The sequence below is a fragment of the Haliotis asinina genome, chromosome 10 (genome assembly GCF_037392515.1).
Source record: "Haliotis asinina isolate JCU_RB_2024 chromosome 10, JCU_Hal_asi_v2, whole genome shotgun sequence".
Lineage (NCBI taxonomy): Eukaryota > Metazoa > Mollusca > Gastropoda > Lepetellida > Haliotidae > Haliotis > Haliotis asinina.
The window spans coordinates 46,654,666-46,670,424 of NC_090289.1; the positions used below are offsets into that span (position 1 = coordinate 46,654,666).

General features: G+C 39.1%; 2 protein-coding genes across 3 annotated transcripts in view; one reads left to right on the forward strand and one right to left on the reverse strand.

Moving 5' to 3' along the window:
- LOC137297692 (alkyldihydroxyacetonephosphate synthase, peroxisomal-like) overlaps positions 1-2,151 on the reverse strand; it is a 29,057-nt gene extending 26,906 nt beyond the window's left edge. Inside the window, exon 1 of the mRNA XM_067829615.1 lies at positions 1,953-2,151. Coding sequence (XP_067685716.1) covers positions 1,953-2,125 — 173 coding nt within the window. The 5' untranslated portion in view covers positions 2,126-2,151. The remainder of the gene's footprint in view (positions 1-1,952) is intronic.
- Positions 2,152-4,846: 2,695 nt separating this feature from the next.
- Positions 4,847-14,997, forward strand: LOC137298249 (uncharacterized). 2 transcript variants are annotated; one of them, XM_067830423.1, is made up of 8 exons: positions 4,847-4,983; positions 7,476-8,508; positions 10,319-10,420; positions 10,970-11,095; positions 11,546-11,647; positions 12,061-12,276; positions 13,668-13,794; positions 14,043-14,997. In XM_067830423.1, the coding sequence occupies exons 2-8, from the start codon at positions 7,494-7,496 to the stop codon at positions 14,188-14,190; spliced, it is 1,836 nt and encodes a 611-aa protein (XP_067686524.1). In that variant the 5' UTR covers positions 4,847-4,983; positions 7,476-7,493; the 3' UTR covers positions 14,191-14,997. The 2 variants fall into 2 exon arrangements, with proteins under 2 accessions (XP_067686524.1, XP_067686523.1); XM_067830422.1 differs by having other exon boundaries at positions 4,866-4,979.
- Positions 14,998-15,759: the final 762 nt, after the last annotated feature.

The following is a 15,759-nucleotide window of genomic DNA, read 5'->3' on the forward strand; positions in this document are numbered from 1 at the left end:
TGTTATCCTTGTTGCCACTGTATTGTACTGACTTGAACCTTCTGAATAAACACATAAAACGGTCTGGGGGTCCCCACACTTTAATCAACTGGTTCCAAGTGATTACATATGCCCACTAGCAAAGTCATGACATCAATATGTGACGCAGTCATGTCATGTGCTCACGTGCAGATGCGCAGGGATGTAGATTCAGAAGGTTCAAGTCCAGGCCCCCCTAAGTAATTGAAGGAATTACAGCAAATTTGAAGGAATTGCATCTCAAATGTAAACAAACGCAGCCCACTCGCGAAACAATTGCAGCGATATCGGTAATTTAGCGGTAATAACAGAAATACATCGGCCCTATCGGAAGCAATGTCGGTAATACTGGAAACACGATTGGCCATCTTCGGAGATTTTTCGGTCGCGAGCGGAAACTCACGCAGCAAAACATGGCGTCGTTGGAAGAAGCGCCCGTCTCGGTGAGATTTGTTTTTAGTTTCTGCTATTACATTTTTATACTTATCCATCTTTGACCACCCGTGTTGAATGCGTTTAGGTATGAGGTGTTGTCGGGGCCAAAGCTTATGTTTTTAGGAAAAGATAGTCACTCTAGGAGAGTGTCACAAGTCATGCCCCTGTAGTTTGTTTACATCTGAACATCGAAGTCGTGCCGATGATTACGAACGTGCGCCAGATATAACATCATTTTTTTGTAAAATGTGTTTAAATTTGTCAATTGCACTTCGTAGCAAGAAAAATTATGGCTCATAAGCTTCTTCATGGCGCACGTTCATGATGTTCGTAATCATCGGCACGACTTCGATGTTCAGATGTAAACAATCTCCAGGGGCATGACTTGTGACACTCCTCTGCAGTGACAATCTTTTCCTAAAAACATAAGCTATTGCCCCGACAACACCTCATACCTACACGCATTCAACGCGGGTGGTCAAAGATGGATAAGTATGAAAATGTAATAGTAGGAACTAAAAACAAATCTCACCGAGACGGGTGCTTCTTCCAACGACGCCATGTTTTGCTGCGTGAGTTTCCGCTCGCGACCGAAAAATCTCCGAAGATGGCCGATCGTGTTTCCAGTATTACCGACATTGCTTCCGATAGGGCCGATGTGTTTCTGTTATTACCGCTAAACTACCGATATCGCTGCAATTGTCTCGCGAGTGGGCTGCGTTTGTTTACATTTGAGATGCAATTCCTTCAAATTTGCTGTAATTCCTTCAATTACTTAGGGGGGCCTGAAGTCAGTACACAACAATCAGAATCTGCAAAGTGTTGTGTTTTACATTGCATGTAACCTTTAAAGAATGAGAGTTAAGGTTAACTTTAGTAAAGATTGTTTCGTGAAAGGAGACCCAGTTCTTATGATTCTTGTCATGTGATTTTTCAGATGCTCAGGAAATATTTTTGTTTTCTTGCTAATGACGTAAACAACTGTATAGTATTTCATGCACTCACCTTGAAGATCACTTTACCAAAAAATCATCCAAATATATACAAAGATATTTTGTGATGTCACTGTCATCGTTCGAACACTATGTTTAATAAATATAAAGTATAAATACACAATCCAGTGACACAAGATACTGGAGTTTAAGGGTGACCCAACGCAATTCGACGTGTCATTTTCTTAAAATACCATATGCACCACCAACAAATTCAAATGTTAACAAACCATTAACAAATGGAAAATTCGTTTGCTTCGATTTGTTCACTTACTGACTAATGGTCTATCACCGTTGCAGATCACGTACATGTATTATGTAACATAAGACATACTCTGTTTGGTTCATTTAAAACATACATGACACAATTTAAGCCGATATGTAATACATCCAAAAATGTGATACACAATGCAGTCAATTCAGTTTGTATGGAGCTACGTGACAAGCGTGCAGAGGTTTGCGTTCACAAACAGCTTAGTCGCCGAGTGATCACATTCAGGCACGCACCTGCGCTTGGGAATGGTTGGTGCCTCTTCGCCGACAGTAACTTTGTTGTCACTGGCGGCACATGTCTGAAGATGAACTCCCTGTGAGCGATCACCATTATTTGCGTCGACATTTTGTGATTTAGAACCAAGTAAATGCCCCGAAATAACAGCAAGCCGGTGTTTTGACGCCATGTTTTCCCTTCGGATACGTTACACGCGAGTATTTCGATGGATTTTTGTTTGCAAATTATCTCCCTTGTATTGGTTTTCTTCGCCACATACGCTACTGTCATGCGAGGCGCGAGTGGGCGTGGTTGTTCACAGGTCAAGTTTCCGAACGGGTGATAAACTTGGCAAGATGTTACCTACCAATGAGTTTATTCACTTTACAACAAATGAGATTCAATTTCAAGCGTCAGCTTTTGAACAGAAACCTTGGGAGAAAAGTATAAATAAACTCAAATGTTATTGAACAACTATATGCAATTATACACTGTCTTTTATGTAACACAAGATTTATAAGAATTATCAAATTGGACTAAGTACTGGGTTATCCTGTTTTGTTTTGGGAGAGATCGAGGGCAGATTATCTGAGGTCATTAACGATAGCTCCTGACCCTGCATCCTATTTGATATATCAATAGGCACACTATGTAAGCACACATGCTTAATATTGCCATTTAACATCCCATCTGCATTCGGAAAAAAGTCCACGGAAAAAGCATCGATAAAAAAAGTACTAGATACGCCCTGATTTCAACAACCACTAAATCTGTTTTCCCAATAACAGGACGTTTTTCCGGAGGACATTTTTCCAGTATGTTTTTTCCGAGGACTATTATCCCTATAAGCCATATCCCATCACCATGAGTAAAATGGATTGTATCATGTTACCAGAAATACGGCTTAACACATCCAGTAGCCGAAATGTGTAATCATCATAAGCCACTATACGCTGAGATCTCCGTCAAACAAATATGGATGATCTTGTAGCTAGTGTACCGACGTTAGATTCTATAGAGTAACAACTTAATAACACGTGAAATATCCGTGTTGAAATCTACATCTTAACTACCAGAAATAACTTAATACAGACTGAAGAGATATATAGCTGTCAAAACTGATGCAAACATAAACCTATATACCATGTCGGCGGACAATGTCATGTGATAAACTGGTTTTATGAGATATAGCTTCATCGAGGGCAATAGGCAATGATCAGTGACATAGGCCACTTGTTTTAAATAATAATTGCTTTGCATAGCCCACTTTTCCAGCTATACATTCTGCTCTGTGGTGCTTTACACGTTAGAAGTCACTTTGCTACAGTTTAGTCAGTAGACGAGGGAAAAAATGTTTTGAGTTTTTTCTAAAACGTTGGGAGAGTGTCATTGCTTCTGACTTTAAGGAGTACCACCTTCAGCAGGGCGGGAACTGCAACTAGGAGGGCTCGATCTCCAGCCTTTGCTTATGTTGATGGAACAACCAGTTTCTCCTTCTGGGCACATTGTAAGATTTTGGTGGGTGGTCATTTAGGCGAGGGTCGGTCGGGCAGCCTAATGGTTAAAGCGTCCATTCGTCGCGCCAAAGACCAGAGTTCGATTCCTCACATGGGTACAATGTGTGAAGCCCATTTTCTGGTGTCCCCCGCCGTGACATTGCTAGAAAATTGCTGAAAGTGGCTTAAGACAAATCTCACTCATGATCACTCATTTAGGCGTTGACGTTACATATAGTCATCACTCGCCTATTGTTTGGTCCAGACTGGATTATTTTCAGACCGCCGTCATATAGCTGGACTACTGCCGGGTGCAGCATTAAACATCAAACAGCCATTAAATTGTCGACTATATAAAACGCAAGTGAAATAGTTTTTTTGTCGTCCAAAGAAATGAAGACACAGCGCGCCATAACTTCGCTATCTGTGCCGCGCCATCTGTAAACGCATTGGAGAATAAGGGAGTATGCCCACATTGATGACCAAAGATAAAATAGTTTGGTGTTGGAATCGACATTTAAATTAATGCAGGCATCTTTGAATGTCATACTTAAGGCCAGATACCACACCTTTCAAATGACAAAATGCTTCTCAAGTACTTGTTGGTTTTAATTAGCTACAACTTCGAGGTACACGCAGGGATTAATTACTACTGTGTTAATAAGTAAAAGTGTAAATGTTGTTAAGTCATTTGCTAGGTATTCTACGATTTGCGTTTATTTATGCTGACTTGTAGCACAATCTAACGATTTCACCTGAATATTGGTAATCAATGAAGTCGTGTGTATATGTGACCGTCTCTGCGTAAAATACTAGGCTGGAGTGAGTGAGTGAGTGAGTGAGTGAGTTTATGTTGACACTGCTTTTAGAAACATTCTAGCAATCGTGCGGCTTGGGATATGAAAAAAAAAAGATTTCGCGCATGGTACCCATGTAAGGAATCGAACCCGGACCATCGGACAAATTGACGAAGGCTGCGTCCTACTTGTCTGCGTTGAATCATATGATTAATTTTCGTTTTAAAGTATTATATACATTCTTTGCTTTCGGTGTCAAGTTTAATCACGTGCACTGAGTATGCATTTAGTATGTTTTTCATGAACAAACGAACAAATAGATATATTCTGCATTTTCGGACAGTTGCTAAAAAGTTTTGCTTGAATATGGTTTCGCGATCTGAATGGTTTTACGTGTTTCTAAAAAAAATTCTTTTTTTTCTGATGTCATTGTGTATTTACTTTTACGAACAATTAAAAGGCCTTCGAAAATGCGTTTCCAAGGATACACTACGTAATGAATGAAGTGTGACTTTAACTGCTGTAGGTGCAGTCATCTGCTGTAGGTGCAGTCATTAAAACCCGAACTACTCTTAAGACATCAGTCACATTGCCATTGTTATCTCCCTTGATGCGTTATTCTCACCTGTTCACGCGCGACAAACTGCTACGCGCCATACAACATCTGGACTCCTGAGTTTCTTCTTCGACGTGGACACAAAAATCAATGCTTGATTGCTGTGCAACAGCTTGTGGTCTCCCAAAACCACGGGCAAGTAAGAGTTACCTCCCCTGATGCGCAAATCCCATCTGAAAGTATTGATTATTTTCTTGGCACTGTTCGATGCTTACGCCATTAATAAACATGTATCGGCTATGGCTGCCAAGTGCATGGTGATATTATCTAGACTGTCTATATTCGTTCCGAATGCCAGATATGTATAGTCTGTTGGGATGCATGTTTCTTGTCTGAATTGTCTGCACTTCTTTGGATATTTGGTCTAATGGCATTGATGGTTGACATTCCTCTTCTGTTCCAATAACGACCCGAAGACGAATTTGGTTGAGTATTCTTTCATAATTATCATTTTGCATGTGATGTGCTTGGTCTTTTCTCATTTGCTTTTGTTGACATTGGCATCATGAAGATTGGGACCTGACCAAATGTATTTTTCAGACATGAACTTGGACAGACAGGTCAGATAATAAATCTGAATGTGATTCATTGGCCAGATTAACCTAATGATGATGCTGTTATTGTGATTATGATCAGGTTAAATATAAGTAGCCAACAAGTTAGTTTGAAAATCATTTGGGTTCATCTTACAAAGCATAATATTCTAGTGTGCAGAAATGGCCATTAAGACGTGTAAAACGAGGCTGATAGTGCATCCTGGTACTTTGGCATTGCAGACTTGTCCATGATGTCAGTCCTTGCTTTTTCCAGGCCTTATTAGTTTAATTGATCGAGCAGGCATAAAAATATTGGCATGATAAACCCTTAAATCCAACAATTTCTAAGTTAATGTGCTTTTAAGAAATATCCTAGCAGAACACCATGTCATATGGATCCAAGGGAAAATGTTAGAAAACATTTAAGTGTAGCATGCCCCACATCATCATCATCATCATCATCATCATTAATCTATCACAATCACAGTTTGTTGTTAGATGAAATCGAATCAGCATCTTTTTCTGCTTTGTCAGTGAAATATGCCCAAACTAACCACATATCACTTAATGATTAATGCATCAAATTGTACAGAGGTTTATGGGCTTACATTGGACCCAGGGTTTGGAAATATCCCCAAATTTGTATGTAGTATTTCCCAGTTCATGTAATGTCTGATATCTGTGTAGATATAATTCCTGTATTTGTAATTCACTGAAAACAGAACAAATAAAAAGGATGAGTGTTCCAATATTTCACAGGATGTGTTATCAAAATATCTCAGTTTTAGCAATGTAGCAACTACAAAAGACCAAACACAACAAAAAGACCAAAGACCAACAAAAGAAAAAATCATGTTTACCCAATTAAGTGTTTATCTAAAATAGAATCCGAGTCTGAGTAACGCACAGATTTTGTATATAAATCTTATGTTGGAATCCAAGATGCAAATATGTGGATATTTGGCAAGAGTACAACAGATATATACCACAAGTACTACAGATGTTATCTATCTGAAAACCTATAATCAGAGACCATATAATAGATTATATGGTCTCTGCTATAATTGAATGAATATATGAGCCTTTCCAAAATTTGCCAGTCATGATTGTTGTATTTATCACAGATTAACCCATGTTTCAATTATTAGGTTATGTGAATTGAGGTTATGTCAGTTCATAATAAATCAATTTCTGTAAGATTTCAGTTATTTTTAACTTTCAGATTTGAGACTTATTTTTTTCTTTTGCATGTTGATGTGCGTGCAGTTGTATATTTGTTTTTTGTTCAGTAAGATGATATGAGCTTTATTTGGTGAGCTCAGCAGACATTAATAACCAAGGACAAAAGTTTTGTGTAAATAACATGTGCATATAGCAACATGATGCATGCCCTGCTGGTAGAAAAACCTTGTAACTCAAGTCTTGATTGTACAAATGTAGCTTCAACAATGTGATACATGTAAAGTGTAAAACTGGTACAAAGATTGTTTATGTTTTGTTTCCTGAGATGAATTAGAACAACATATGTGAATTCATACAAAATGTCATGAGTTACCTGCCCTTGTTGTTTGAGGAACCAGTTTGGAATTGGGACTCATGTGTTGTGACAGGATATAGGAACATGTCAGAGTGAGCGAGTAGGCTTTATTCTGCTTTTGGCAATATTCTAGCAACATTACATTAGGGTATATGATGCATATGCTGTGTGTGAGTCTTCATATAGCCTAAGCTCACTGAGATACCACTCAGACATTGTATACTTCATTTACCTTACCAGCTCTCACTTTATCCTCCAAGTACAGAAGGCCATGTAGGTTTTGGTATCAAGAAGTACATACATCAATTAACGTTTACAGGTATGACACATTCAGGGATTTACATTCCAACCTTAGATTCGGTATCAGCATGGACTCTGTCCTAGCCAATGGATACTTAATGATAATTTGTTTGAGTGGTATTCTAGAACTTTTGCGGGGTGGGGGGTTTCAAACCCACCCTCTGGATAATCTGTTACGTTCTCGCAACTCTATGGATGCTATGTAGACTCACTAACAGGCAATAACAAATGTGAACAGCATGTGTTTACTGTCCACAGTTCTGCCCCTGGAAAAGGATGATGAGTCGACGTCTCCCCTCTCAGGACAGCTTTGATGATGACCTTGGCTCTGGGTCAAATACAGCAGCAGAGAGCCGGCGAGGAACTGCATCTCCAGCACTTCCCACCGCAGAGAGCATGGTGCAGAAACTGTCTCAGACTCTTTCCAAACTTCGAGTGAGTGAGGACTATCTTTCTCAGGCTGCCTACGCGGACATTAAATATCTGTGGAATTTGTCACGATACACGCCTGACAGAGACATGAGGTCAAGAGTCATTGGAGGATTTGGCAAAGAAAAGTTTGTAGATTTGTTCCAGCAAATCTGGATAGCTGCACAGAAGGAGGACGTCTTTGATTCTGCTGTGTTGTACCCATGGAAGAACTTGCGGAATTCTTTGTCGATTGTCTGGAATTGCTGTGACAGCTCCTTGGCAGTGTGTGAACAAATCACTGTGTCTGGCCTTCTGCCTAAGATGCTAGAGTCTTTGAAGGAGGTCTCAGCAACAAAGAACTTCTTAGAAAATGACCGAAAACTATATTATATCAAAGCATTGTTTGGAATTTTGCACAACTGTGTTCGAAATTATTCTGATTGTCATGCCGTTCTTATCAACTCAAATGGAATAGAATGTCTACATAGTTTTACTAATTGTTCCCATCCAATGGTAAAGGCAAAGTCTCTCATCATCATATCATACTTGGCGGATGAGGAACAAAATGAAGTGATAAGTGCAAGTTTGGACACACTGACATTTATAGTGAATATTTTGCAAGAGAGTTTGACATCAGTGGATCACTTCGCTGCCAAATATGGCATGAACGCTGTGGAGGTTCTGAAAGGTTTGAACAACATCGCTCACAATGACACTAACAAGGTGAAACTTGTTGCTTGTGGCATTTTGCCCTGTCTCCGATCTCTTCTGGCATCCGAATCCAACATGGAAAAAACACTGGCGGCAACAGGAATATGGACTCTCTCATTTGCCAGAGAAAATAAAACTATTTTGAAAGAGGATCAAGAGTGTATAAAAGGTAAAAAATCTCCATTAGTGAACAATGAGTATATTTTAAAGTAGTCATTGTGCTACCTTCGCCTGATGACTGTTGAAGAGTGTATCAGCTATTTTTGATAAAGTCAGGGTTTTACGTAACACAGAAATTTGCTTCGATTGTGTGCAAACATACACAATGGGCAAAGTTACTCTTATAGTACTAAATCCTTGGCAAGACATTATAGGCAAAGTGTGTGAAACCCATTTCCTGTATCCCCCAATGTGATATTGCTGGAATGTTGCTGAAAGCTGTGAAAATCATACTCACCCACCCACCCACTCACTCACTCACTCACTCACTCACTCACTCACTCACTGAACATGAAATATATAGTTCCTGTGATAAGCATAATTATTGCTTCCTAAAGTACAGTACTCTGTACTCATTCATTAATTATGACCTGCAGTTTTCCTATAAGGACCTTTGAAACTACTTTTTGTTTATTAGCGAGGACCCTGACATACTCGTATATATAAAGCAAGGTAAAATCCTGATATAATTCAGTCAGGTTGTTAAATGAGACCCAGACGAGCTATGTAGTCAAACATAATGGTACTATTTCTACTCAGAAGCCATGCCAGTTTGTAAGTCTGGCAACAGCTGGGCTAGCCAGGTGTGTTTTCAATTTCAAAAGGTTCACTGTGACACATCAGAGAGTTGTCAAGGCTTCATGTGTGGCAAGACTACAGCGAATGTCAGTTAATATATGAATTGCATTTTTTCCAAATAGTGTTGTTTAGTACTCATTATGTAGTAAGTATATTTGACTTGTATAAATGAGATACAGTTCACTGAGCAATTTGGCGAAAGTAATGATTTCTTTTACCATTTATTGTTTGTCAAGGGCACTTACTGGGAAATAGGAATACATCAGACCAGCACAGTGAATGTGTTTAGGTGCAGCAGGCATTTCACTGCAAATCCACTTTACCAGGTTTGTGAAAGGGAGAGCAGATGTAGGCTAGTGCATGTGCAGCGCATGATGACGAAAGGGATTCCACGTGTACCTGTACATGCCTTGCTTTCACCTGGTCGATGTTGCAAGTCGGTAATATTTGAATAACTTGGGGCCCCTTCGCTCACAATGGCTAGCGCCAGTGAATGACACTCATACATGTTAATGCAGTCAGTTGTCAGGTCGGTGCTCAACTTAGCCTTGTTTTGCGGTAGTGAATTGAATCCTGAAAGAATATTCAGCAATAATGTGGTAATCCAAGATTATGTCCATATTAAGAATGATTATATATTGAAAGCAGGTTATTTTATTACTCCAGAAACATAATAATCAAATGATTTCATTAAGAATCATACTGTTTCATTTTAGTGAGTGTGTATGGTTTTGCATTGCCCTTTGCAATATGCAAGCAATACCACAGTGGGAACACCAGAATTCGGCTTCACTCATTGTACCCATGTGGGAATTGATAAGAGTCTTTCATGTGATTAGTGGATATTGTAACCACTAGGCTACCCACCACCCTGAGTGAGTGAGTGAGTGAGTGAGTGAGTGAGTGAGTGAGTGAGTGAGTGGTGCTTAATACAGAAGTCCAGTAATGTCATCTAATGTTATTTTGACATCGGAGAAAAGCTTACATTTTTTGTGAAACAACAATCTTTGAAACATAACCAGGGTAATACATCTCTGAATAATAAAGGTTCTGTGTATACAGAACCCTGTGGAGAAACATGGTTAGCTGTCTATGCCTGCTTTATAAGGTGACTTAGGTGATCAGGCTTGGTGGCAAACAAACACTGTCAGCAGAACAGTGATGAAGATATATGTTCACAGGTCTGCAGAATCTTGCAAGGTGTGAAGAGAAGTCAGTCAGCCATGCAGCAAGAGGGGCATTATGGGAAATATTCCATGACCAACAGGTGTCACTAGATCCAGGTACAGTATGTTATTGGATTGTATTTGAATTAACAATTTTTATGTCATTGTGATTGACACAATTAGGAAGGTATATTTACTTACTCAGAACAATATTCTTTCATTAGCAGTTTGTATGAGGAAGCAAACATGTGTACCCATCACATATTGTAGGTTTGGACCAGAGATTTTTTTACCACCTCCTAATGCTTGTCAAATATTTTCGCTGTCTCTGTTTTTTTGTATGATTCTCTGAAAAGACAAAATGCTAAAGAATTATATATTTTATAACAGATTCTCCCTTTTTCAACCTCTTGAATTATGTGTCATTTCTTTGTAACCTTTCTCTAAAGACTGTTGTATTTCTGAGGATTGTCCCACCTACCATTTGACCAACTTCTGCCGACATTGTTTTGGTAACAAACTGTTATAAAATTTTGGAATTTGGGAGTATGGAGAAAGCAAAGTTTATTGAATGACACAGACATACATTACCTCTTTTAAGATGAGCACACATGACGTGATAGTTATTTACGTATGGGATATATATACTGCCTGATGTTTGTCCAGACCTTGAGGCCAACACACCACATGTGATGATCAGTTACCAATGGGATGCCCAGGATATCATGATAAAGGTCAAGGACAGACTGAGGCAAGCTGGCTTCAAAGTCTGGATGGATGTGGAACATATGAGTAAGATGTTGCTAAGACATTAAGGTCCATGATGACATGGGCCAACCAAGACAGTGTTCTTGACCATCCAATTCTGTTAATCACCTCTTACGACAAGCATTGGTTGCTGAAGATCATTTCTAATCTGAATCTTCACTGGTATAAGGCCCATGAAGACATTTGGCCAAACTTTCACCTAAATGATTAATTAATGGAAAAGGAAATGAAACATGTATAAGTTGCCTTTCTCCAAGTTCCCCCTGAGCAACTTCTGGCACTGAAATAGTATTCAGACAAATTTATGTTAAAGACTGCCATCACATACATAAATAAAAGATAATAGTCATTGAAGAAGAATAGTCCCAGAAATGTTAATACATTGAAATTTGAACTTTAACCTCTCAAAGAGTCAATAGCAACGCATGAAGAATGATCAACACTGTGATATCCAGCACTGAAGTGTTTCTGCAGGTGGGTCAACCCTAGAGGCCATGGCGCTGGCGGTGGAGAAGGCAGCAGTGGTCCTCATCTGTATGTCTGACAAGTATAAGCAGAGTCCCAGTTGCAGGACCGGTAACAATCTACTTCAGGAACAGTCCCTGTACTTCACCATTTTTAAAAACGTTACATGACTCACACTGTAACTTGCCCTTCTCTAAGTCCCCCCTGAGCACCTTCTCAATCAATCTCTTTTAATTCTTTTACAGGATGCAACAATATAGAAGGGTTATCATTTAACTGCCAAGTATTTAATCTTCAAAACATTTTGGTTCCATAATATTTAAACAAAGTTGTTGCACACAGTTTGACTTTGACACAATGTTGATTAGAATGGATGTGGTAAGAGAGTAGCCTGAGGACCATTTCAACCTGGCTGTGTAATACTCAATCTGTTCCAAAATATTGTCCTTTATAGAAAGTACTTGTGCTTTCTGCAACTATCTGTTCATTATACAATATATAACATTTGGTATGTTCTTCTCCAGAATCAGAATACATCTTTCGTCTGCGAAAGGATATAATTCCACTCCGTCTGCAGTCAAAGTTCGTGCCAGATGGCTGGCTGGGAATGCTTGTTGGGTCAAGGTTGTATTTTGACTTTAGCCAGGTAGAAATGGTCGACAAACAGATGGCAAAACTTCTCCGTGAGCTGGGGAGCCGAGGCAAAATCCGATCCACCAGCATTCATGACTTAGGAGATGGTGAGCACATGATGAAGAAGCTAAGCGTGCTGATTACGAGTTTATGGTGGATTCAACCATAATTGATTCTACTAGTAAATATTGGATCGCGACTGGTTAATTAAATGAGTGAGTGAGTGAGTTTAGTTTTATGCCGCACTCAGCAATATTCCAGCCATATGGTGGTGGTCTGTAAATAATCGCGTCTGGACCAGCAAATCCAGTGATCAACAGCATGAGCATTGATCCTTGCAATTGGGAAGTCAGCGAGTCTGACTAACCAATCCAGTAAGTCAGCTCTTACGACAAGCATAGTTGCCTTTTGTGGCAAACATGGGTTGCTGAAGACCTATTCCACCCTGAATCTTCACGTGTCTGGTTAATTAAAGTCATTCAGAAGAAGATGGAGATAAAGTTAAAACATTTTAAAAATCTAGAGCTATTATAATTTCATTATATATACTTCTGGTTTTCCAACAGAGTATGTTTATCTCCGTATTTAACAGACATGAATAGTGTCATGTTTTATTTGATGTGATGGACTTGTTACAGTCATATCAAAATAACTAGCAGTCGCAAGTCAGAATTTCATATTGTCATATAAAATGTGTGTCATAGGTTTAATGTTTAGAATTTCATGAGGTGAATGTCCATGAACATCCTTGAACTTCAGCATCGTGGTGTGCAAGCTCATTCAGCTTGTTGCTGTGTGTGTGATAATATTACTAGGAAGCAGTTAAACAACAACAATAGGGCTCTGTATATTGCATTATACCAGTACTTCCACTCCACACAGGGGCCTGCTCAAAGTGCTGCATCATTGCCCTGATCAATAGATCAATTTTCACACAGGTGTTAACAACCACTATTTAATCCTGTTGGGTGAACAAAGGCAAATTTCATAGTCCTTATTGTGGTGTTAAACTACACATTAAGGGACGTTCATGATTCATGGCCTGTAGGGTGATTATGGGTGTGGGTGGGTGGTGGTGGAGGGCAGGGGGGTTTGAGTTCACCCATTTTGAGTGGTAGGGGTTAGGGGGAGTCAATGTTTTTGTACATGTCATTCAGGGGTGTGACTCATTTACTTTGCACATACATTATAGTGGAGGGGGGCGGGGTTGGGAGGTGGTGGGGGTAGGTCTTTTTAAATTGTACATGCTACTCTATCAAAAGTGTCATCGCCCACTAGTCATGAATAAATAAACAAACAAACAAACACAAACAAACAAACAAAACCAATTTACGCTGTTATCATCAAGGATCATATACTATCATTATGGAACACTGAGGCACTATTTTAAAATTAACAAATTTTGTAAAGATTTCCTTATTGTAACTGATGTGTTATTTCAACATGACAGCATGAAATGTGTCATACACTTTGCTAATATACATATGTCTTCCCGTAGGTATGTACACATCATCCAGTGGCTCAAGTCTGCTGACTGACTCTCTCAGCCAATCAATAAATTGCTGGACAAGGAAGGAAGTTGCTGATTGGCTGTCAGCCACAGGGTTTGACCATGTGAAAGAAAGGTTCTGTTCACAATAAAATACATATGAACAGTTTTTATCATGAAATATATTTTATAAACTTTACTTTCAAAACTCCAAAGACAACTTAGACCGTAAGGTTAGATGAGCATCTCTTAGTGAAGCAGAGGGAGTGGGTTTAGTTTTACACTGTAGCTATATTCAAGTGATGTCATGACTGGGGACACCAGAAAAGGGCTTTGTGGGGAATCAAACCCATAAATAATTACAACCATTATATTCTTTTTCAGGTTCTCAGATTTTGATGGAGGCTTACTTTTTGAGATGAAGAAATTACAAAAAAATGCACCAGAGTTCTTCTACGCAAACCTCAAGTCAGAAATTGGACTAAAATTCTGTGATATTCTAAGATTCTCCAGAGCTTTGTCTATGCTGTGATATGTCCAAATGTGATAATGTGTGCATCCTAAATGTCAAACAAGTAACAGCTTTGCCAAAAGGACAACTCATTCAAGTGTTTGATGTGGAAATATTACTTTAAATTTGGTACTATCATTACCATCGTGTTGGGAAAGAATGTTGGGTTTGTTTGTATTCTCATTTTGAGACATCATGCTCAGCATTACTTCAGCAATTTTGTGGCAGTTTGAAACAAATAAGTTTGGACCTTACAATCAAGTGGTTGATATCATGAACACAGTCCGCACGGCTTGAATGAGTGAGTAAGTGAGTTTAGTTTTATGTTTCATTCAGCAATATTCAGCAATGGTCTGTAAATAATCATGTCTGGACAGTGACACTGTGATCCAAAGACAATCCAGTGATCAACGGCATAAGAATTGATCTATACAATTGCGTGACGTGTCAACGAAGTCAGCAAGCCTGAACACCCATTCCCATTAGCCGCCTCTTACGACAAGCATGGCTTACTGAAGACCAATTCTAACCAGGATCTTCCCAGGTTGCATGGCTTGAAGACAAGGACATGCTTTCACCTATGTCATTGAACGTGAACCATTAGGTCGCCTCTTGTGAAGAGTTTAGAAACCTGGGAATCATTTCCGCGGTGGAATACCACTTAGAGGAGAATGTTCTGCTGCAGTATCATGGGTAGGGATTACTGGATTTTACAACACGAGTGAAAAATGACATCATACGCAGCACTTATGACATCATATCAAACATGACATGTACAGGTGACAAGCGAATATAAATATATAAATACCTGTAATAAAAAATACTTAAGAATTACAACTGTGGTGATATTACCATTGCATTAGTTCTGTCTTATTGCATGGTCTCTAATGCACAAGTTGTGCCATCAACCATGGCCATCCTCCACTGCTCAGGCTTAAACTATGCACGAGCACATAAGGTTAGCACCACTATTTTCATATCTTGATTTCACCATTGAAGATCAGAGATACAAACTATAAATGTTTATGACTGAATTAGCCTTCCAAAGATTCTTCAACCTAAGATTCTCAAGATATGACAAGGAAAACGTTCAGCAACTCCATTTCCCTACCATCTGAATCTTGAAAATCAAGTTTCACATGCCTGGTTTCACCAGTCTGTTGTGAGATTCTTCTTTCACTTTAGAAATACAAAATCAGTCATGGTGAGGAGAAAGTTAATTACCGCTGAGAGGTGGCAGGTGATAGGCATGAAAAATGCTGGCATGTCATGCAGGGTCATTGCAAGGGAAATGGGTCGTCATCAAGGCATCATCACCCATTGAGTTGCCAAACATAATCAAACCAATGATGTCTGTGACAGTCATAGATCTCGTTATGATAGTTATTACTGAGTATCCAAAGTAGCAGATCACAAAAATAATGGGTCGTGCTTAACTTTTGTGCATGTGTATACACAGCACCAAGTCAAGCCTTAACTAGCGAGTTGTGTCTTGTTCAAGCATCATGTTCACAGTGTCTACTACAACTATGTTCTAGTTTGTCAAGCATGAACTAAAAGCATATACATTTTCTTTTCAAACATCCATTG